Below are 25,642 nucleotides of genomic sequence, written 5' to 3' on the forward strand. Positions count from 1 at the left end.
CACCCACACACTCACTCGCACACTCACACTCTCACACGCACACTCACACTCTCACACGCACACTCACTCACACGCACACTCACTCTCACACGCACTCTCACACGCACACTCACTCTCTCACTCGCACACTCACTCACACACTCACACTCACACTCACTCACTCGCACACTCACTCACACACTCGCACGCACTCTCACTCACACTCACTCTCTCACACGCACACACTCACTCACACACTCGCACGCACTCTCACACGCACACTCTCTCACACGCACACTCTCTCACCCACACACTCACTCGCACACTCACACTCTCACACGCACACTCACACTCTCACACGCACACTCACTCACACGCACACTCACTCTCACACGCACTCTCACACGCACACTCACTCTCTCACTCGCACACTCACTCACACACTCACACTCACACTCACTCACTCGCACACTCACTCACACACTCGCACGCACTCTCACTCACACTCACTCTCTCACACGCACACACTCACTCACACACTCGCACGCACTCTCACACGCACACTCTCTCACACGCACACTCTCTCACCCACACACTCACTCGCACACTCACACTCTCACACGCACACTCACACTCTCACACGCACACTCACTCACACGCACACTCACTCACTCACACACACACACTCTCACACACACACTCGCACGCACACACTCGCACGCACACACTCGCACGCACACTCACACGCACACTCACTCTCTCACTCGCACACTCACTCACACACTCACACTCACACTCACTCACTCGCACACTCACTCACACACTCTCACACACTCGCACGCACTCGCACGCACTCTCTCACACACACACACACACACACTCATTATAAAGGAATAACTCATCCGTAAATGAACATATACTCGCCCTCATGTCGTTTCAGACTTGTGTGCTGTTATTTTTTAGACAGATGCAATATATTTTTACATTTCCGTTTTAAATAAACAATAGTGAAAAGTTAAAACTTTTAAAGCTGGTTGCCTATAACTCAATGTACTAAAAAAAACTAAAACTTAATTTAATTAAATAATAATAAAAACTAAAAATAAGAAATGAAATAAGAAATACACATTTATAAAAAAACTAACATAAAAACAAAAACAAAAAAAACTATTAAAAATTACTATAATTTTTTATTTCCCATTACTTTTACTTCTTATTTCTAATTTTCATAACTTTATTTAATTTCATTTCTATTTTAGTTTAGTACATCAAGTAAAAAAAAACACGAGAAATGTCTTGAAAACTAGCTGAAATAAAACAAAACTTTATTTAAATCTAAAAATTATTTTATTTCAAGTAACATTACATAATAAAGATTACATAATAGTTTAACTTGATGTAATAAAGTAACTAAAACAAAATAAGAAAAACCAGAAGAAATACAAATTAATAAAAACAAAAAAAACTATATAAATGAAAAAAACATACATTTCGATTTCTTCATTTATATTTTTAAAAAGTTTGAGTTTTGTTGTGTTTGTCACTTTTATTTGTTTTCTTTTTTAATAACATTTATTTTTCTAGTTTTTATTATAATTTTTAATAGTTATTTTAGTATGTCAAGTTACACTAAATGAAAATGAGCAATGTTGCCTTGGCAACTAGCTAAATAAAACACCTTTATAATATTTTATTTCATTTCAGCTAAAGTTTATTTTTTTATTTTATTTTATTTTTTTGTTAACTATAACAACCCTGGTTCATACTTATCCAACTATAATAAAGAGCTGTGTGATCATACAGTTTGTGATGAAAAAACAAAAATAGTTTTGTAGTAATTGTAATAACGTGAGACTTTTGCTACTTATAAAGTCATCATAACTAAAGTTTATTTTTTTATTTTATTTTAATTTTTTTTGTTAACTATAACAACCCTGGTTCATACTTATCCGACTATAATAAAGAGCTGTGTGATCATACAGTTTGTGATGAAAAAACAAAAATAGTTTTGTAGTAATTGTAATAACGTGAGACTTTTGCTACTTATAAAGTCATCATAATTTAATATTCACAGGGTTTTTGGAGTGAATTTAAGAATGTGAATGGTCTTGCTACAAATACAATAATAAACATCTTGAATTCAAAAACAAAAAAGTAAAAAAGTGTCATAACAGTTGCACATAAGACTTGTACATTATATTCCATGTCTTCTGAAGTCATATGATGATGTTTTGAGCAATTTAAATGCTGAAACTGAATTTGTTATGCACTACATGTGCTCACTATGAATGGAAAAGAGCTCCTTTTGTGTTGCAGCACAGTCAATAATAACAGCACAGGCTTTGAAACAACATGAGAGTGAGTAAATGTTCATTTCTAGCCAGACTATTCCTTTAGTGTACAAACAACTACAAACGAATGAACATTAATACATATTGAATACACATTCATATGCACAGGGCGCTGGGGTGTGAGGGAACGAGAGGATGTCAGCGGAGCAAAGCCAAGCTTGAAATGAGGGTTAGTATGAAAAACACGCAGCATGACACAAACTGAAACCCCAGACGAACGCTCAATAAAGACCACTGAGGATCATTTGTACACAAAGTAGGTTTATTTTTATAAAGGAAAAACTACAGGCACCACAATCCTAGAGGAATATTAAATCAATCATGTAAGATGAATGTTAAGTCAATAATGTTGGATCTGGGTGTAAAATAACTGAGTCACGTTCACGTGTGAACCTGTGATACAAGCAGCATCACATCCAGAAAAAAACATTAAAGATCTTGACCTTATTAATTCACCCAAAAATGAAAACTTTCTAAAAATGTGCTCACTCTCAGGCCATCCAAGATCAGGATGAGTTTGTTTCTTCATCAGGTTTGGAGAAATGTAGCACTGCATCAGTGTCTCAGCAATGGATGCTCTGCAGTGAATGGGTGCCGTCAGAATGAGAGTCCAAACAGCTGATAAAAACATCATAATAATCCACAAGTAATCTTTTTTTTCTTACAAACACACAGCTTTTGTCTTCTCGACATATGTTAAAGAAGACATATTATGCCCCTTTTTACAATACATAATATAAGTCTCTGGTGTCCCCAGAATGTGTCTGTGAAGTTTCAGCTCATAATATTTTTTCTTACAAACACACAGCTTTTGTCTTCTCGACATATGTTAAAGAAGACATATTATGCCCCTTTTTACAATAAATAATATAAGTCTCTGGTGTCCCCAGAAGTTTCAGCTCAAAATACCCCACAGATCATTTATTATATAATTTTGAAAATGCCTATTTTGAGTGGAAGCAGAAACACGCTGTTTTTCGGGCATGTTTCTTTAAATGCAAATGAGCTGCTGCTCCCCGCCCCCTTTTCCAGAGTAGAGCCGCGCCATTACAGCTCGGACCTGCTAAAAACATCTGGTTCTGATTATCATGTTTATCGGGCTGAGATCATGCGTTTTAAACCATATGAGTTTAAACTTCTGATATAAGGTTTTCTGAGCGCACACATCTGAAGCACACGCACAGAAAGCGGCTGTTCGCCGTGGCATTAGAGCTGCTACACCGTTGTCATTTGCGATAACACAATAACTGCGCTGTGGGTGTAAACTTACAGATTAAGGGGCGTTAATATTATAATGAGATCCCTTCGCCACGTCACCAAGAGAGAGAAATCAGACGCACTCGTTTTCTCAGACGCTTGCAGAAAAAGGCTTACCAAAACAAAGTTACCGGGTTAATCTTTTTCACGTTTGCTTGGTTGGTAGATGCACCGGGGACCTGATTATAGCACTTACAACCTGGAAAAGTCAGATTTTCATGATATGCCACCTTTAACTGATGGACTGGAGTGGTTACTTGTGGATTATTGTGATGTTTTATCAGCTGTTTGGACCCTCATTCTGACGGCACCCATTCACTGCAGAGCATCCATTGCTGAGACACTGATGCAATGCTACATTTCTACAAATCTGATGAAGAAACAAACTCATCCTAATCTTGGATGGCCTGAGGATGAGCACATTTTCATTTTTGGGTGAGCTATTCCTTTAAAACCTTTAGATCCTGACTATATTAGTCACATTTAAAGCCACTGTGAAATGCAGGTAAATGCATGTTTTTGCATTTTGCACCTAGTTTTTAATAGAAGTTTAATAGAATGCTTGAATGTTAGCGTGATTTTAAAAGGCCAGGTTTTTAGCTGGTTAAATTACTAACATCTTTAAACTAATGCATCTACTGCCTTTCAAAAGTTAAATCATATAATCAAGTGTTCAGCACAAGCCCATGCGCTTCTGGTCCACAATTGTCTCAATTATCATGTTTGTGTTGTTATGTAATCAAATCACACACAGGTCGTTCCTACTGACGGATGTTTTTGTTTATTTATTAATTGTGAAGCAGACATTGTTATGAGCAAATCATATAATAAAACATGAAAGGACCTGCTGTATTGCGTTCTGATGATAATATAAATGCAGTTTTGAATAAAATCAGATCATACAGATAATGCAACTTAATATTTAAGTTTTAAGAATTATTTACTTATAAGATTGTTTGTTTTTCACTCTGTTGACAGTGAAAGGTCTGTGTTTAAAATAGCAGTACCATAAAACATATTATTCAAATCATATTTATGCAAACAACAGAACTAGGTTAGATGTGAAGCTGTACACTGACATCTAGCGAGTCTGTTTTTAATACTTCACAAGAGATTAAAAATACCAACAATCTTCATAATACTGCTTCAAACAAATGAGTAGAAATGATCAAAACAACACTGAAAACTGTAAACAGGTCTGAAGGAAGAAAACACAGTGAAAACACTGGAAGGCTCTCTGGCACAATTGGCAAAATTCAGAAAAATTAGGCCTTTAGAAAAAATATAGACTTTCCTCCAATAAAACAGAACAGATTCTAGAAGCAACACCACATGCATTTTCTCCATAAAGACATTAAACCTCAGAGCTCATAGCGGATGAGTTTTTAGATGTTTGTAAGTTATTTGCTTAAATTCCTGAAAAGACAATAATTCAATCAGAGAAATCATTCTATATTTCATATACACCACCAGTCAAAAGATTGGAATAATTATGATTTTTGTTATTTTTTTATGTTTATTAAAGTAGGCTCTTCAGCTCACCAGCTGTTTTCTATGTGAATATCTGTTAAACTGTAATTTATTTCTGTGATGCGCAGCTGTATTTTCAGCATCATTACTGCAGTCTTCAGTGTCACATGATCTTCAGAAATCATTCTCGGCTCAAGAAACATTTCTGATTATTATCAATGTTGGAAACAGTTGCGCTGCACAATATTTTTGTAAGTAATACATAAAAAAATTAATTAATACTTTTATTTATCAATGATGTTGGGCTGGCCGATTTTTCCGATTTTATCAATTAATTCGAATGTAATGTTTTGCCACGATTTAATTTTTTAGAAATCGAGGAGTCGGCGATTTTGAATAGAAATATTACCAAACGTTAGAATTAGACACTTTGAGAGGCAGTCGAACAGGAAAAACATGCAAGAAGATGGGAGTGAACTTCTTTTAACTTGAGCGCCGTGTTTTTAGACTGCCGTTTCATGCAAGAGATGCGAGCGCAAGAGTCAAACACATTCATGCTTGCACAGAAAAAAACAAGCAGCGCAAGCTAATAAAAAACTGTGTGTTTCATGTTTGCATCATGGTGACAGACTGAAAGCTGCTGTTGTTTTTATAGAACATTTATAGATAATAATAGTCTACTGGAGTTATATCTTCAGTCATTTGGAATTTGAATTACCTTGACTTGATATTTTTTTTAAAGCATTTTCCTCGTATTATATCTGAACATATAATATGTTTAAGACAAGTTTGTGCAATATGTAGTTGTAGTTCATGCATCTTTTCTGCAAAGATACTTAAGTGATTTTTTAACATTTACGTCATGTTGACAACTTCATGTGTGCTGCACGTGGAATAGAATTTTCTTTAAATAGAGGGTTAATAAAGAAAAAGATCATTTGAATCATGTTGTAGTTACATTTTTAAGCTGACTAGTTAAAAATCGTAAAAAAAATCGAGAATCGGTCAAACGCGCTGGAAAAATCGAGATTTTTATTTTTTGCCAAGTCGCCCAGCCCTACAATGATGTATTAAACTGATCAAAAGTGGCAGTAAAGACATTTATAATGTTGCAAAGATTTCCATTTCAAATAAATGCTGTTCTTTTGAACTTTCTGTTCATCAAAGAATCCTGAAAAATAAAATGCATCACAGTTTCCACTAAAATATGAAGCAGCACGACTGTTTTCAACACTGATCAATCAAACCTGATCAAATAATGAGCAGCGAATCGGCATATCACAATGATTTCTTCTAATATGCATTTTAAAACATTAACTTAACTTTTGACTGGTGGGCAAAACTTACATTTTTTTAAATTAACATCAAATGCAAGTTTTCCTATTGTTCTGTCTTCAATCTTAGTTTTTTCTGCTTTGAATTGCATTTCATGAATTACCTGGTTGGTTTGATTGATAGATCATCATTTTCCAGCATCTCTATTGAGAACATGAATGGGGAAAATTTAGCTATTTAGCGTCTGTTCTTTAGCTATTTAATACTTTAGACAAAGACATTGTAGGAGGAATTTAAAGAGACTTTGTGTCAGGCTTCATATGAATGTTTTCTAGTGGTTGCAGAAACGAAGGCAAAGGCATGTTTACAGACACGGGCAGCACCGGCGTCCAAACGCTACATCTGTGTACAGTCCTATATTTACACATTACATGTCAAAGCAATCAAAGGGTTCTCTCGCTTCTATTATTTTAGTCCATATTGTCAGTGGCTGCTCATTCTAGGCACTTTCATGCAACTGCGTTAAAATTTAGTGCAGCAGTCCTCTCGACTCTTAAACTTCAAAACAGCAAAGTTATACGTGGTAGCCATCATGTAGATGAGCTGGTGGAAGAGAAAGCACAGAAATCAATGACGGAATAAAGAAAGTGCAGATGAAATAAGTCCTGAAATTCATTCGCTAACACTGTCCACACTGGAAGCGTCGGATGACAAAATGAAAAGCAAGATATTTGTAAAAAAAATATTAACATTTTTAACAAATTAAATAAAGAAATAATAACATTAAAATAAACTTTACAGTACAATTAATATTTTAGTGAAAAGCATGATATGTTTTTTTTTTAATAATATAAAGAAATAATAAAATTAAAATAAACATTACATTACAAATCAAATTTATAGTGAAAAGCAAGACATTGGGGGGGAATGTTTGATTAATTAATTATTTATTTATATAAACTATTAAATTAATATGTAATAAAATTACTAAGAAAAAATTATTAAATTACATTTTGAAAATATAAAAATGTAATTAAAATTTAAAAAAATTTATAGTGAAAATCAGGATATTTAAAAAAAACATTAATAAAATTATATAACATTAAATAAAGGAATAATGAAATAAAAACATTACAAATAAAATATTTAGTATATATTTTAATATACAGTATATTTAGTGTATATATTATATTTGCAAATATTATAGTATTATAGTTAAATGCATGACATTTGTAAAAAAATAAAAATAATAATTATTTAATAAAAGTAAACAAAATTAAAACATGAAATTCACTTAATTTTTTTTTTACAGCACGGTTGAAGTGTCAAAGAAACAGGACGATGGTGTGACACCAGACACTTCCAGTATTGACAGCTTTATTGATTATAATAGGACTGAACTTTTGATGTTGTTTTGAATCCTTTGTCTTAAGTTGCAATGTCTAAATGACTAAATTTCCCTTCAGGTGTCAGTAAAGTATGTGACTAGAAATTGAGCTTCTATGGCTGATGTCCCACTAGCTGATTTTTCAGTCATTTACATGCATGTATTTGGCAGAACAAAATCAAGTCATCTCAGGTGGACTGCTGGGACGTCGTCACAAAACTAACCATTAGATCAGGGGCTTAAAGCACATGGTTTGCAGTAGATGGTGCTGGGAATGAAGGGATAAATATATAAACTATTAAATTAATATGTAATAAAATTACTAAGAAAAAATTATTAAATTACATTTTGAAAATATAAAAATGTAATTAAAATTTAAAAAAATTTATAGTGAAAATCAGGATATTTAAAAAAAACATTAATAAAATTATATAACATTAAATAAAGGAATAATGAAATAAAAACATTACAAATAAAATATTTAGTATATATTTTAATATACAGTATATTTAGTGTATATATTATATTTGCAAATATTATAGTATTATAGTTAAATGCATGACATTTGTAAAAAAATAAAAATAATAATTATTAAATTATTATTTAATAAAAGTAAACAAAATTAAAACATGAAATTCACTTAATTTTTTTTTTACAGCACGGTTGAAGTGTCAAAGAAACAGGACGATGGTGTGACACCAGACACTTCCAGTATTGACAGCTTTATTGATTATAATAGGACTGAACTTTTGATGTTGTTTTGAATCCTTTGTCTTAAGTTGCAATGTCTAAATGACTAAATTTCCCTTCAGGTGTCAGTAAAGTATGTGACTAGAAATTGAGCTTCTATGGCTGATGTCCCACTAGCTGATTTTTCAGTCATTTACATGCATGTATTTGGCAGAACAAAATCAAGTCATCTCAGGTGGACTGCTGGGACGTCGTCACAAAACTAACCATTAGATCAGGGGCTTAAAGCACATGGTTTGCAGTAGATGGTGCTGGGAATGAAGGGATAAAAAGAGGAGGAAGAGGAACAAACACCCCATATATCTGACCGTAAAACAAACATCTGCTTACCAGAGCAATGACTGTCGCTCCGGCTCCGGCACAAGCGACGATATACAGATGATAAGACAGATAGAACTGCAACAGACCAACGGGAAATCATTTATATCCACTGCTGGATGACAAATAAACCCGTAAGAGTGTGACTAATGTGTTTTTATACCTCACTGGTGTTGCAAAAAACTGTTTAGTGAAAAGTATATTTGTAAAAAATAAAATAATTATTTAATAAATTAAACAAAAAAATACTAAATTAAATAATACTAAATAAAAAAAATTAAAATTAAAATAAACATTATATTATAAATAAAATGTATAATGAAAAGCAAAAAATTTGTAAAAAAAAATTGAATAATAAATTATACATTATTAAATAATTTTTTTATATTTTTTTTTAAAAAGAACTAACCAAATAAAAAAAGTTACATTACAAATAAAATGTTAGTGAAAAGTAAATTTGTAAAAAATTAAGTAATAAATTATTATTTAATAAATTAAATTAAAAAGAATAATAAATTAAATAATACTAAATAAAAAATTATTCAAATAGACATTACATTATAAATAAATGTATAATGAAAAGCAAAAAGTTAGTAAAAAATAAAATAATAAATGATACATTATTAAATAATTATGTAATAAAAATAGAATTAAAAAGAACCAAATAAAAAAAATACATTACAAATAAAATTGTGCCATTTTTAAAAATTTAATTCTTAAATATTTAATAAAATTAAACAGAACTAACAAATTTCATATTTGTAAAATAAAAATAATAATAATTATAATTATTATTATTTATTCAATTGAATAAAGCAGGTAGAACTAGAATTATGTATATCCACTGTATATCACATATAAACACTGCTGCATGACAAAGTCAATAAAGTAGCGTGTGACATTTGTTTTCATACCTCGCTGGTGTTGCAAATATCACCTAGCGTTGAGCCACAAGCTTTGCCTGGTGTTGCGTTCCATGGAATAATGCCTGCATCAACATGCAAACAACATTAACATCACACAACTCAAATCCTCATCAAAACATCAACAGAGTTCATAGTGAAGTTAAGGGTTTGATTGGCAGGGAATCAGAGTCTCATACCGTACTGCCGCACATCCACGCAGATGCTGTCGATGGAGGTCAGGTTGGCCATCGGTGAGCGCAAGGCAGCGCAGGTCGACCACATGTTGTAGAAAAGAAACACGGGAACCGCTGAGAAGCCGAAAACCCCGAGCCAGGCGATTCCCAGGATGTAGGTCAGGAACACGAACTGAGAAAGAGATGTTTGAACAGTTTTAGCGACGGCACCTCCAGATACAATCACTCATACTGTTGGTTAGATATATATATATATATTAGTTTTTATTTTGTAAGTAATTTTTTTACTATTCTAAATTATTTTCTAATTATTTCTCTATTTTTAGAGTATTTATTTTATATTATTTACATTTTTTAATTGCTTTTATTTAGTTATTTGACTACTTTAAATGTAATTTATTTTGGTACAATATAACATTTATTTTTATATTATTTAAATTGTGTGTGTGTGTGTGTGTGTGTGTGTATGTGTGTATATTTAACATTTATGTAATTTATAAAATTTTTACATTTTTATTTTTTTTAATTTTGTAATTTATTTTACTATTTTATTTTAATTATTTAGTAGTTTAAGTTGAATAATATTTAGTTTAAGAGAATCCACTATTAAAAGACAAGTTGTTAAACAGTCAATGACTAATCATGCTAAATTTTCATGTTAAAACTAGTGCTGTCAAACAATTAATCGCATCCACAATAAAAGTTTTTTTTTGCATAATATATGTATGTGTACGGTGTTTATTTATTATGTATATATAAATACACACACATACAGTATATATTTTGAAAATATTTACATGTCTAAATTTATATTCATATAATTTATATAAATATATATATAAATATAAATATATTTAATATATACAGAATGTTTCTGAAATATATACAGTACGTGTGTGTATTTATTTATACATTATAAATATACACAGCACACATACATATCGTATGCAAACAAAAACTTTTATTTTGGATGCGATTAATCGTTGGACAGCACTAGTTAAAACATTATGACTCAGACATTGCTACCATGTTTTTTGCATAATATATGTATGTGTACTGTGTTTATTTATTATGTATATATATAAATACACACACATACAGTATATATTTTGAAAATATTTACATGTCTAAATTTATATTCATATAATTTATATTAAAATTAAATATATTTAATATATACAGAATGTTTCTGAAATATATACAGTACGTGTGTGTATTTATTTATACATTATAAATATACACAGCACACATACATATCGTATGCAAACAAAAACTTTTATTTTGGATGCGATTAATCGTTGGACAGCACTAGTTAAAACATTATGACTCAGACATTGCTACCATGCCGCTGATGCAGCGCCCGCAGACGGTGGTCTTGAACTCGCTGTGGAGCTCTTTGACGGCACTGGTGGTGTAAAACCCCTCGGCGAGCAGAATGATGCCGTACAGGAAGAAGAAGGAGGCGATGCCGTATATAACGTACTGCATGAGCTGGATTCTGCAGAAGAGACGAGAAGATTTCACAGATGTTACTGCTTGTGTGTGTTTACTTTCTGTTCAGAGCATCTGGAGCATCTTCTTAGTGAAATCACGAGTGTGTGTGTGTGTGTGTGTGTTAGTGCAAGGTGATTCTGCCATTAACCTCTGTCCTGAAAACTCAGCATTGTTTGAGAACATCTCATCACTGTATGTGACTTTAATTAAAGTCTCGAGATGGAGAACAGAACAAATGTGAAGCGCTGAGAAATCATCAACAGATGTGAGCAGAATTAACTGAACACAAAACAACTGCCCAGACTTACTCATAACAGGTGAGTCTTTTCATTTAAAGAGATGAATCTGGAGCTCAGACAGATAAAATAAACTGTGAATCAGTGGATGTTGAATGATCAGGTAAACTTCAAGGAAACGCATTCAATTTAGTGCATGATGTCCTGGAAAATCTACTGTGACATCTAATGTCTTCCCATGAGGATTTAATTAAAGTCATGTCTTTTCTACATCTGTAAGACCATCTTCTGTTGACAGCATGCATTTACAAAAATCATATACAAACCCGATTCCAAAAAAGTTGGGACACTGTACAAATTGTGAATAAAAACAGAATGCAATGATGTGGAAGTTTCAAATTTCAATATTTTATTCAGAATACAACACAGATGACATATCAAATGTTTAAACTGAGAAAATTAATACAAAACAAAAAATAATCTCATTACTGTAATGTGGAAAAGCGATTTAAATTATTTAAGCATTTCTACATCATATAGTCATTTTATAACTTAGGTATTTATTGATATGCATTTTAAAAGAATGGTACTGTCTTATCTTTTGTCCATAGTTTTTTGTCTATAATCTAGAATGGAAAATTAACATTTAATGCCAGATATTAAATACTAAATGTAAGCAACACTGGTGTATATTTATAAAAGTAATATTTAAAAAATACACACTACAAGTCACAATTTTGGAATAAGATTTTTTTTGTTTTTGAAAAAAAAAATTCTTCTTTGCATTTATTTTATAATAAATAGAGTAAAAATTGTGAAATATTATTTCAAGTTAAACTAGCTGTTTTCTATGTGAATATCTGTTAAACTGTAATGTATTTCTGTGATGCGCAGCTGTATTTTCAGCATCATTACTCCAGTCTTCAGTGTCACATGATCTTCAGAAATATTTCAAAAGTTTTCCATTTCAAATAAATGCGGTTCTTTTGAACTTTCGATTCATCTGTGAATCCTGAAAAATAAAATCCATCACAATTTCCACAAAAAAAAAATTCAGCAGCACAACGGTTTTCAACATTGATGATAATCAGAAATGTTTCTCGAGCAGCATATTATACTGATTTCTGAAGATCATGTGACACTGAAGACTGGAGTAATGATGCTGAAAATACAGCTGCACATCACAGAAATACATTACAGTTTAACAGATATTCACATAGAACACAGCTAGTTTAATTTGCAATAATATTTCACAATTTTGACAGTGTTTTCCCAGATTCCTCATCACTCACATGTCGGTCAGCATGGCGTGGTCTGCGGTGATCTTGGAGAAGTGGTTCTCCAGGATGGTGAGGGTTCCTGTCAGAGCGACGTGTCCGCAGCCGCAGAAGAGCGCCACGCCGCAGAAGCACAGGATGGTGGCCACCAGAGACGCGTACGGCACGCCGCCCAGACATTTAATACAGCACTCAAAACAACCTGCACACACACAAACACTCGTTACAGTCTGAAGAGCTTTACTCATTAAACAGAACAGATCATTTCAATACAGCATGCAGGATTCACTTTCCTGGACGCATGTGCTTTTAACACTGTATACTAGAGCTGTGTGATATATACAGCGTTGGGGAAAGATACTTTTAAAAGTAATGCATTACAATGTTGCGTTACTTCATAAAAAATTAACTAATTACGTTACTTAGTTACTTTTTATGGGAAGTAATGCGTTATGTTACTTTTTAAATCTGGGCTGGGCTTGCTTGTCTGTTTTTGATATAAAAAAGTTCTTCTTTTACAAATATACAAGCCCTTTCACAACAAAAGTGAAATGAATCCGCCTCACGTCTGTACAGTAGAGCGCGCTGCATGAAGAATATGACGCAGGAGAAGAAAGTTCAACACTATTCAGCAATAACAAAAGTGAAACACAAATGTGTTATTTTTGCTTAATATGTTTGAGTTGGACCATCGAAGGTCAGTAGCAAATACATTGGTTATTGGACAGAGTAGTGAGATATAAACATTTGTTGTTTATATATCGTGAGATATAAACTTGCAATTCTGAGAAAAAAAGTCTGAATTGTGAGATATTAACTAAAGTATACATCTCGCAAGTATTGCAAAAAAGCGCATTGTGAAATAAAATAATTACCTTTTGTGTGTGTGTGTGTGTGTGTGTGTATGTGGGGGTGGGTTCTTTAGAAAGAATTATTTATTCTTTCTAAATATAGCTATTCTAGTAATCTGGTGAAAATTCCTGTATTTTTTTCATTTCACAATATATAAATCACAGAAAAACAAAATACCAGCTGTGTCAGTTTTCCCCATTATTGTGCAACCTTACAATTACAGGAATAATTCACCCAAAACTGAAAATTGTCATTCGGTGATGCTCATATTATTCCAAACCTTTATGCTTTTATATTTGTCATGTTTTGCATGAGGAAGCAAATTAAATTCAAGTCATAAGTGATAATCTTGAAAAATGGCATGTTGTCATTACATAAAGACTCATATTACTTCAAAAGACCTGCAATATAATGCATGCTTAATATGGTACTTTGATGATGCTTTTTGTTCTTGTGGTTAGTATGAAATGTTGTAAATGCATGGTAAAGAGCTGCATGAAGCGTTTCAAAAAACATTAAAAAATTTAACTTTTGTTTTCCACAGATAAATATGGGAAAATAACAGCATAACAACACAAGAGTCAGTAAAACTAGTGCTGGGCGGTATACCGGTGCATACCGAATACCGGTGTTTATTTTTGTTATGATATGAATTTTTAAAATACTGCAATATGTTGCTTAAACAACGTTGGGAACGCGGCACTGTTTGAAAGGGGTCTCTTTTCACTGTTGCACTGTGGTAAGGGAACAGCTGTATGTGTTACTAAGCGTGAAAGTTCAGAAACTGAAGCTGTAGAACTAATAGAACGTGATGACACAGAAGAACTCAGACACAATATCCACACTGACCTCCACAAATATCCAGCGCCCGCTGCCATCAGCTCCCGCGTCTCACACACACACACCAGCGAGACTTTAGCACTAGATTTAGCAACTTTCAGACCCTTTTAGCGGCTTTTCTCCATAGAATATTCATACTGACAAACCTAGTGACTTTTCTGGATAAAGCTTAGCTATGGTTCAGTTGGAAGATTTCTCCAGTGCTGTCCCGCGAGCGCGAGGTCTGACTTTCCCGGAGAAGTGTCGCCTCTCTCGGGGTCTGTTCTGTGCAGTGAGCGGCAGAGAAGCAGCGTTTCCTAGCACCTGTCGCTTACTGATTGTTAGGAATTATAAATATGAGCGTAGTTCGTCTGTTAATATCACATGCACTTTTTTAGTTTGTTGTTGTTTTTAGTTTGTTACTCAGACGCAGGCAGTGCGCTGCACGAGACAAAAAAGTAATCTAGCCAAAACAACTGCATAGCTGCTCTTTAGTGTAGATGCATGCTGATTTTATCAGACGATGTTGCGATTATAAATGAGTGACTCCTGGTTAACATGTATTAAAAGGGGTCGTGTTTAGTCACTATGTAGTGTGGTATTTTTTGGCAATATTCACTCGTCATGACAGTAAAATAGTGCATTCTAAGTCAATATACTGCAGTATTTCCTCTCAATCAGTAGAAAATATGGCTAACACCCGCTCATGCATGAAAAAAAAATACCGTCATGTACCGTGAAACTGGTATAATTTTGAAAAATACCATGATATAAATTTTTGGTCATACAGCCCAGCACTAAGTAAAACTGAAAAAAATTGACAGATTTTCTGCGTTTGTGTGAATTATTCCTTTAATAAATCTGCCATCAAACTGTGAAGCTCCTAATTAAAAACAGTGTAAAGCAGAGTGTGTGAAAACAAAGACTAAAATAATGAACTGCATGTGTGTGTGTGTGTTGTCTGCTCAGACTGGGCAGTTTGAAGATGTTAAATTAGTACTTAAAAAGTTCTGCTCCAGATCTCCAAACAAACAAACCAATAAAAAACATATGCAAACTTTGGCTGTTGGTTGGTTTATCAAACAGAGAATGCATGCACACAAGAATGAAGACCATAAACAAAAAAAACACTGCAGAAATCCTGCTGGAAAAAACAGGCATTAATATCTAATGGAGCCGTGAGTGTATGTCTGCCTTCTGTTAATCGCTCGTCGCCTTAATTATAACAGTGTGGTCAGTTCTGTACCGTCCAAAATGATAATTGATGACTGATAATGGCCTGATGAAGTGGCTCACATGAGCTGCTGTACAGTAATGATACACATGTCATGATTTATAGTTTACACGTGTAAAGGACATGAACCAAAGCCTCATTTAAACAAGACATGAAAGAAAAATACTGTGCTGTGAAACTAATCAGCAGTATATTTAAAAATAATTTGATGCATGTACAGCAGTGTTGGTTAGAAACTAAATGAAAGTAGTGACAATGCAAATTTAACTACATTTCATAGTATCATGACAGTCATATAGCAGTTTTCAAAACATCAAAAAACTTATTTAAATAAATATAAAAAATAATAATTTATTTAAATAAATAAAATATTTATTTGATTAATTATTTTTAAAGGAAGACGTTTGCCATTGTGGCATTACAGTCCTGATATTGTCATTATCATGATGTGTTTATAATTCTCATTATTCTCAATATTTTCATTAGGATTTATTTCTGTAAAAATAAAAAATACCGCAATGACAAAAATATCAATGTTAATCATATAAACTATTTAAATATTCTAAATATTTCAAACTAATGTCACATTACAGTAATTAGAAAAAGATATTAATAGGGATGCTCCGATCAGGGTTTTTGAGGCCTATCACAGAAAGCAGTATCTGCCGATACCGATCTTTTTAAAGCCTTCTTTTTATCATTTATAACTATTTATAGTGATAGTCCAATCAGGATTTTTAGACATTTATTCAGGGCCTGAATTTCATTTTTTAAAATGGAGGGAATTCCCCTCTTAGTTGATTGTGAGAGGAGAAGCAGCTTTCACACAAGAGTCCGCTACTGATCTGGGGCTGTTTACCACAAACAACATTTATCCATTAGTTTGATTTCAAATCCAAACATTGTCACTGAAAATCCTTTTTCAGCATTGCAATTCTTTTTTTTTACACAGTACCAGGGCTCGACAGTGCGACCATTTCAGTCGCATTTGCGACTGAAAACTACTGCGTGCGACTATGAAATTTATTTTAGGAGCACCAGTGCAACTGACCCGATCATCATCATACTTGTGATTGCGCTCAGGGAAGCTTCAAAGCTTTCTACGTGTTTTTGCAGCGTCGAGTAATGTATCACAGACATATCTCACCAATCCTTCATAAGCAAAGTGTAGACAGGGTGTAAATAAGAGATTCATCACACAGTGTAGAGAGCTTCGTTGATTATAAATGTGAGCTCGCGATGAACTAAGATGATGAGTGACAGCTTTGAATGATTTTTAAGGGAGTTTGTAAATGTGATAACTGATTTAATACAATACAATTCAATAAACAAGAAGTTAATTTTAAGTTACTTACATTGTCTGACTATAACACTATTGTCTGATTTTGCTCTATTTCGTTGTATTTCGAAATATTTCGAAAATAGTTTAAAAACAAAGTCACAGCTCAGCCGCTGCGCATCTCCATTCAAACACAGCGGTGTTTCGTTTATGAACGAACAGTTTTTTTAAACGAATCTAGTGAGTCAGTGATTCATGATTACCCATTCATAAAGACAGTCAGACAGTCACTAATAAGCCGTTCGAATGAATCAATTGAATGAATGATTCAGTGATAAAAATCAGTGACTTGCCGCCACCTGGCCACCTGCTTAGTTTCATTTTTAAAGTATCTTTTCAGTTATTTAAATCATTTAATATTTCTATATTCAAAATTTTATATTTAAAACATTAATATCATCATGGATTTATGGATTTAATTGCACTCATTCCACTTCTGAACCTCATTAAATGTCTGAAAGTACATCAAACAACACTTTTGTGTTCTTCTGTGCCACCTCTACAAATTATTTTTGTTAATACTGATTTCATTTGATTTTTAACTTGTTTCTTATTCTACTCTTATTCTGTTGTTAAGCTTATAAAATATAATTTAAGAATTTGACAAAAGATGACATACTTTTAATAAAGTTAGAGGAGTCAAATATTACCTCGTAATGGGAAGGCTACTTTTTGATAACATTTTGGATTATTAATTAGAAGGTGCTCCTAAAATTTTCGATCAGGATTTTTGAGGCCGATCACCGATCGCCGATCACAGAAAGCAGTATCTGCCGATACTGATCAATGATACCGATCTTTTAAAAGCCTTCTTTTTATTATTTCCATATCATTGGAATATACCAAATTATCATTCCACTCCAATCAGGATTTTTAGGGCCTGAATTTCATTTTTGAAAATGGGGGGGAATTCCCCTCTTAGGTGACTCTTGTGAGAGGAGAAGCAGCACTGACTGCTTTCACACAGGAGTCCGCTACTGATCCGTGGCTGTTTACCACAAACACAACATTTATCCATTATTTTAATTTCAAATCCAAACATTGTCACTGAAAATGCTTTTTCAGCATTGCAATTCTTTTTTTTACACAGTACAGTAATACAATCTTTTACAGACATGTCTAACCACAATAAATATAAGCAACACATTATTCAATGCTTTTTACTTTTGCATTTACTTCTAGATTTATATATTAAGTTGCTCAAGCAAATGGCAAAACATTTTAACTAATTTTCTTACATTATCACAAACTTATTATTGACAGAACTAGTCAGCTCCGCTGCCTTTCCTTTTGCATTGAAATCTTTATTACAAGCAATCCTGCGGTTCATAAAGAACTTCGTTTTCTTACCTCCACGAGTGCCATCTATTATTGCCTTCTTTATCTAAAAGTGCTCTTTTCCTTTAAACCTAGCCAAAAGCCATATGTGTTGACTGTGAAACACGGTAGACTTTAATAATATGCATTTATTGTATAATTACCTCATTTTCGTGTCAATCCATGTTCATATATTTACTGCAAAAAATGCGCTGTTACTTTAATTCAGGCTTGCAGCGCAGCAATAGACTCTGTGCAGAAACGATCTCTGCACTGCTGCAGACCGCTCCTGAACGCACTGCTGGGCCGTGTGCAGTGTGCACACTTTATTAACCTGTTAACATGAGCGCAGAAAAAATATGCACCACGTGTGCACTGCAAACGGAGTAATGTGAACCTGGCGTTATGTTTGTGCGCTGCGAGTGTGCATGAGTGCTCAGTCTCCAGGAGAGCGGGCGAGCGCTGAATGGTTAAACACTGGCAAGAATTAAAAAGTAATGCAATTTATAAACTTTAGTGACGATGTGACACTGCCTCGATTGTGCAAGTGACAATTCCTGTGTCAACTGTGCAGCATGCAGCTCGCTTATATGCAGACGCGATGTGTGGTGATTTGAAGCCATTTGCGTATTTTGAGAGAGAGCGCGCGGTGATTCACTCACGCTGTTTGTGAAATTATGTCTCACACAAGGTTTTCAAATTACTTTATAAGTTATTTAATGAAGAAATATGAAGGTGAGTACCTCACCTTCAGCATTATAATTATTTCACCCGTGCCGGACAGAGACTGAGACGGTGCCAAAGCTCTCACGGCAGCGTCATGTCCACCCTGTGACAGATCGTTTTTTTGAGACCGGCCTTTTTAGAGACCGCCGATCAATCATCCCAACGTGATTATCGGCCGATAGTGATCGGTAGCTGATCAATTGGAGCACTCCTAGATATTACTAAGTATGAAGTAAAACTTTATTTTGATCCTGGAGGGAGAACTATGCTTAATTGTCATGAAAAGTCGCATTGTAAAAAAATTTAATTAAATTCAATTCAATTAAATAAAAAAATAAAATAGGTTTATTTTTCCTTTATTAAAATATTTATTTTGGGTTTTGAATTTTTTTTCAATTGATTGAATGAGGGTTTTTTTTATATTTTCAGTTTTAATTTTAGTTAATTTGTTATTTGGTTGTGTCTGTCATTTTTATTAGTTTTTGGATTTTTTTGTATATATTGTAGCTAGTGTTTTTACTCATTTCTATTTCAATTTTAGTTATTTTAGTATCGGCCTATAAAGTTAAACTAAATTAAAAAGTGTTGCCTTAGCAAATAGCTGAAATAAAGGTTTTAAATTTTATTTCAAGTAACTTTTTTTGTTTTTAACTTTAGTTTCAGTTTAAGTGAACTAGAATAACCCTGGTTCTTAAGAGGTTTTGTGAGATTCATCAATTAATAAAAAGACAGTATGTTTAAAAAGCCTCAAATGATGAGATTTGAGTCTACATGTGTACATTTATCACCTTCATCCGGGGCTAAAAAACAGCAGTGCTTTAATTCAGGGCCCCATTGTGCAGCGTCTGAATCCTGAACGTTCCTCGCCGTGGAGGCCTTTTTCCCAGCACACAAAGGCAAATTAAAGCAGATATATTAAGCAGCAGAGAGAGGCCCTTTCAGAGCCCGTCTGCGTCCAACAGTTTGTGCCCAGCTTTTATGAGGCTCACCGGGTGAAAGCTTTCTGTCCCAACTAGTGAATAGCTGTTTCCATGATGGTGGAGAAGAAGTAAAAAAGAAGGAGAAAAGGAGTAAGAGGAGAAGAAAGGGAAGAAGAAAACAGGAGGAGGAAGATGAGATGAGGAGGAGAAGAAAAGGAGGAAGAAGAGGCGAAAATGAGAGGAGAAAATGAGGAAGAGGAGGGAAAAGAGGTGGAAAAGGAAGAGGAGGATGAGAAAGAGCAGAAGAAAAAGGAGAAAAGACGGAAAAGGAGAGAAAAGAAGAGGAGGAAGATGAGTAAAGGGGAAGAGGAGGGGAAAAGGGGGATAAAGATAAGGATAAGGAGGAGGAGAAAAAAGAAGAGAAGAAAATAAGAGGGGGAGAAAAAAGAGGAGAAGAGGAGGAAAAATGGAGAAAATTAGGAGGGAGATGATTTGGAGGAAGAGAAGAAGAAAAAATAGAGGGGGAGAAAAACAAGATGTGAAAAGGAGGACGATAAGGAGAAAAGGAGGAGGAGAAAGAGGAAAAATAAAAGCATTAGAAATGGAGGAGGAAGAGATGCTGAAGTAAGAGAAAGGAGGGGAGGAGAAAAGAGAAAGATGAACAATGAAAAAAAGAGGTGAAAAATGGAGAAAGATGCAGTGCAGGAAGAGAAAGGAGGAAGGAGGAGGAGAAAAGGGTTAGGAAGAAAAGGAGAAAAAGAGAAAGACGAAAATTAGGAGGAGAATAAGGAGGAGTAAAGGAGAAAGAGAAAAAAAGAGATGAAAGAACAGAAAGAGGACGAGCAAGATGAAGAATGAAAGGAGAAGCTAAAAAGAAACAACAGCAAGATACAGAAGAAAAAAGAAGAAAAGTACAAAGAGGAGAAGAAAGAATATGAGAGGGGAGAACACTCTTAAAAATAAAGGTGCTTCACGATGCCATAGAAGAACCGTTTTGTCTAAATGGTTCCATAAAGAACCTTTAACATCTGAAGAACCTTTCTGTTTCACAAAAGCTTCTTTGTGGCGAAAGAAGGTTCTTCGGATTATAAAAAGATAAGAAAGATGGTTCTTTAAAGAACCTTTGACTGAATGGTTCTTTGTGGAAACAAAAAGGCTGTGAAGAACTGTTTAAGCACCTTTATTTTTAAGATTGAAGGACATGGAGAAGGAGCAGAAGAAAGAAGGAGAAGCAGAAGACTATGGAGGAGGAGCATGGTGGAGAAGAAGTAAAAAAGGAGAAAAGAGAAAGAGAAGGAGAAAAGGAGTAAGAGGAGAAGAAAGGGAAGAAGAGAACAGGAGGAGGAAGATGAGATGAGGAGGAGAAGAAAAGGAGGAAGAAGAGGCGAAAATGAGAGGAGAAAATGAGGAAGAGGAGGGAAAAGATGTGGAAAAGGAAGAGGAGGATGAGAAAGAGCAGAAGAAAAAGGAGAAAAGACGGAAAAGGAGAGAAAAGAAGAGGAGGAAGATGAGTAAAGGGGAAGAGGAGGGGAAAAGGGGGATAAAGATAAGGATAAGGAGGAGGAGAAAAAAGAAGAGAAGAAAATAAGAGGGGGAGAAAAAGAGGAGAAGAGGAGGAAAAATTGAGAAAATGAGGAGGGAGATGATTTGGAGGAAGAGAAGAAGAAAAAGTAGAGGGGGAGAAAAACAAGATGTGAAAAGGAGGACGATAAGGAGAAAAGGAGGAGGAGAAAGAGGAAAAATAAAAGCATTAGAAATGGAGGAGGAAGAGATGCTGAAGTAAGAGAAAGGAGGGGAGGAGAAAAGAGAAAGATGAACAATGAAAAAAAGAGGTGAAAAATGGAGAAAGATGCAGTGCAGGAAGAGAAAGGAGGAAGGAGGAGGAGAAAAGGGTTAGGAAGAAAAGGAGAAAAAGAGAAAGACGAAAATTAGGAGGAGAATAAGGAGGAGTAAAGGAGAAAGAGAAAAAAAGAGATGAAAGAACAGAAAGAGGACGAGCAAGATGAAGAATGAAAGGAGAAGCTAAAAAGAAACAACAGCAAGATACAGAAGAAAAAAGAAGAAAAGTACAAAGAGGAGAAGAAAGAATATGAGAGGGGAGAACACTCTTAAAAATAAAGGTGCTTCACGATGCCATAGAAGAACCGTTTTGTCTAAATGGTTCCATAAAGAACCTTTAACATCTGAAGAACCTTTCTGTTTCACAAAAGCTTCTTTGTGGCGAAAGAAGGTTCTTCGGATTATAAAAAGATAAGAAAGATGGTTCTTTAAAGAACCTTTGACTGAATGGTTCTTTGTGGAAACAAAAAGGCTGTGAAGAACTGTTTAAGCACCTTTATTTTTAAGATTGAAGGACATGGAGAAGGAGCAGAAGAAAGAAGGAGAAGCAGAAGACTATGGAGGAGGAGCAGTATGAGCAGCTGCAGTGACTCCAGTTGCCTCATCACCGCAAGTCAAAGCCCAAAACTTCTGCTGGCTCCAGAATGAGAGCAGAAAGCCAGAGCCGCAGTCAGAGGAGGTGCAGTGCACAAAGAGCCCAGTGTGACGAGCAGAGCCTCCATCAGACGAGCACAAGGTCAGGACCCCGCACTTCCGGACGCTTCTATAGCCACTGACAGCATGTCCTCCAGACACATAGCCTACAGCTCCAGAAAGCACTTCACCCTCTGCCAACCTCCAGCTGATCAGAGCACCCAATATGAGACACAAACAGATGCTTTCTCACAGACTGTCATGCATTTTGAGCGTGAAATGTGTTCATGCCATGGAAAAAAGTTGCAGTAAGCAGAGGAAAGACTGAGAACAGGAGAAGGTCACAGCTACAGTATGCAAACATCTGCCTGACACTCACAACAAGAAACTGGAACGTTCTGGAAAACCATTATTAAAAAAGATATGCAAAAAAAAAAAAAGTGAACTCAGTGGACTCCTCATTGGTCTTCGACAGTCCACAACTGACTATTCTATAACCAGAATAAAGAGTTGTTAGTTTACAAACATCTTTGAAGACTTGGATTTGTAATTCTAACAATGCCTGTGAACCCAATATGGTTTAGTGTGATTATCAAATTGCAAAGACTGCGTTGTAATTACATAAATTATATATATATATATGTGAACTAATGTGCTGTGTTCTTTTCACGGCCCACAGTAAATGCTGCTCCACACAAACTCCATCTACGCAAGCTCTGCTTATAACGAGCATTTGAAAACGCAACAAATGCCAAACATCTACCAAAGATATAAATCTGTTGTCAACAAAAGAGAAGTATTTCAAAAGAGAAGTTTCCCTGCGGTTTTTCACCAAAATAAAAGCTCTATGGGTTAATGTTTGAACACAAAGATTTAAAAAAAAATTATAATTATTGTAATTGTACTGTTGTTACATAAAATGATTATTATTGTTTTTATTATTATTATTATTATTATTATTATTATTATATAAATTAAAATAGTATTCTTATTCCTTTACAGTTCAATTGTATTATAGTAATATTTTTATTTGATTACTTTTTATAATTTGATTAAATAACAATAATGAATAAATAGTTATTATAATTATAACAATAGTAATTAGCTCTGTTTCCACAGTTTGTAATAAGAAGCATTTATAAATCTGTTGTCAACAAAAGAGAAGCATTTCAAAAAGAGTTTCCCTGCGGTTTTCCACCAAAATAAAAGCTCTAAGAGGGGGAGAAAAAGAGGAGAAGAGGAGGAAAAATTGAGAAAATGAGGAGGGAGATGATTTGGAGGAAGAGAAGAAGAAAAAGTAGAGGGGGAGAAAAACAAGATGTGAAAAGGAGGACGATAAGGAGAAAAGGAGGAGGAGAAAGAGGAAAAATAAAAGCATTAGAAATGGAGGAGGAAGAGATGCTGAAGTAAGAGAAAGGAGGGGAGGAGAAAAGAGAAAGATGAACAATGAAAAAAAGAGGTGAAAAATGGAGAAAGATGCAGTGCAGGAAGAGAAAGGAGGAAGGAGGAGGAGAAAAGGGTTAGGAAGAAAAGGAGAAAGACGAAAATTAGGAGGAGAATAAGGAGGAGTAAAGGAGAAAGAGAAAAAAAGAGATGAAAGAACAGAAAGAGGACGAGCAAGATGAAGAATGAAAGGAGAAGCTAAAAAGAAACAACAGCAAGATACAGAAGAAAAAAGAAGAAAAGTACAAAGAGGAGAAGAAAGAATATGAGAGGGGAGAACACTCTTAAAAATAAAGGTGCTTCACGATGCCATAGAAGAACCGTTTTGTCTAAATGGTTCCATAAAGAACCTTTAACATCTGAAGAACCTTTCTGTTTCACAAAAGCTTCTTTGTGGCGAAAGAAGGTTCTTCGGATTATAAAAAGATAAGAAAGATGGTTCTTTAAAGAACCTTTGACTGAATGGTTCTTTGTGGAAACAAAAAGGCTGTGAAGAACTGTTTAAGCACCTTTATTTTTAAGATTGAAGGACATGGAGAAGGAGCAGAAGAAAGAAGGAGAAGCAGAAGACTATGGAGGAGGAGCAGTATGAGCAGCTGCAGTGACTCCAGTTGCCTCATCACCGCAAGTCAAAGCCCAAAACTTCTGCTGGCTCCAGAATGAGAGCAGAAAGCCAGAGCCGCAGTCAGAGGAGGTGCAGTGCACAAAGAGCCCAGTGTGACGAGCAGAGCCTCCATCAGACGAGCACAAGGTCAGGACCCCGCACTTCCGGACGCTTCTATAGCCACTGACAGCATGTCCTCCAGACACATAGCCTACAGCTCCAGAAAGCACTTCACCCTCTGCCAACCTCCAGCTGATCAGAGCACCCAATATGAGACACAAACAGATGCTTTCTCACAGACTGTCATGCATTTTGAGCGTGAAATGTGTTCATGCCATGGAAAAAAGTTGCAGTAAGCAGAGGAAAGACTGAGAACAGGAGAAGGTCACAGCTACAGTATGCAAACATCTGCCTGACACTCACAACAAGAAACTGGAACGTTCTGGAAAACCATTATTAAAAAAGATATGCAAAAAAAAAAAAAGTGAACTCAGTGGACTCCTCATTGGTCTTCGACAGTCCACAACTGACTATTCTATAACCAGAATAAAGAGTTGTTAGTTTACAAACATCTTTGAAGACTTGGATTTGTAATTCTAACAATGCCTGTGAACCCAATATGGTTTAGTGTGATTATCAAATTGCAAAGACTGCGTTGTAATTACATAAATTATATATATATATATGTGAACTAATGTGCTGTGTTCTTTTCACGGCCCACAGTAAATGCTGCTCCACACAAACTCCATCTACGCAAGCTCTGCTTATAACGAGCATTTGAAAACGCAACAAATGCCAAACATCTACCAAAGATATAAATCTGTTGTCAACAAAAGAGAAGTATTTCAAAAGAGAAGTTTCCCTGCGGTTTTTCACCAAAATAAAAGCTCTATGGGTTAATGTTTGAACACAAAGATTTAAAAAAAAATTATAATTATTGTAATTGTACTGTTGTTACATAAAATGATTATTATTGTTTTTATTATTATTATTATTATTATTATTATTATATAAATTAAAATA

At 34.5% G+C, this 25,642-nt stretch overlaps 1 protein-coding gene across 2 annotated transcripts in view; it reads right to left on the reverse strand.

The window, feature by feature from the left end:
* gpm6bb (glycoprotein M6Bb) overlaps positions 1-25,642 on the reverse strand; it is a 53,158-nt gene that overhangs the window by 1,850 nt on the left and 25,666 nt on the right. Inside the window, exons 2-7 of one of the 2 annotated variants that reach the window (XM_016256513.1) lie at positions 12,909-13,095; positions 11,228-11,384; positions 9,890-10,058; positions 9,702-9,775; positions 8,800-8,865; positions 6,237-6,935 (exon numbers count right to left, since the gene is read on the reverse strand). In XM_016256513.1, coding sequence (XP_016111999.1) covers positions 6,855-6,935; positions 8,800-8,865; positions 9,702-9,775; positions 9,890-10,058; positions 11,228-11,384; positions 12,909-13,095 — 734 coding nt within the window. In that variant the 3' untranslated portion in view covers positions 6,237-6,854. Of the gene's footprint in view, positions 1-6,236; positions 6,936-8,799; positions 8,866-9,701; positions 9,776-9,889; positions 10,059-11,227; positions 11,385-12,908; positions 13,096-25,642 lie in introns of those variants that run through there. The other variant, XM_016256512.1, reaches the window with a different exon arrangement.

This window comes from Sinocyclocheilus grahami, unplaced genomic scaffold (genome assembly GCF_001515645.1).
Source record: "Sinocyclocheilus grahami isolate Dianchi unplaced genomic scaffold, SAMN03320097.WGS_v1.1 scaffold1437.1, whole genome shotgun sequence".
Classification (NCBI taxonomy): domain Eukaryota; kingdom Metazoa; phylum Chordata; class Actinopteri; order Cypriniformes; family Cyprinidae; genus Sinocyclocheilus; species Sinocyclocheilus grahami.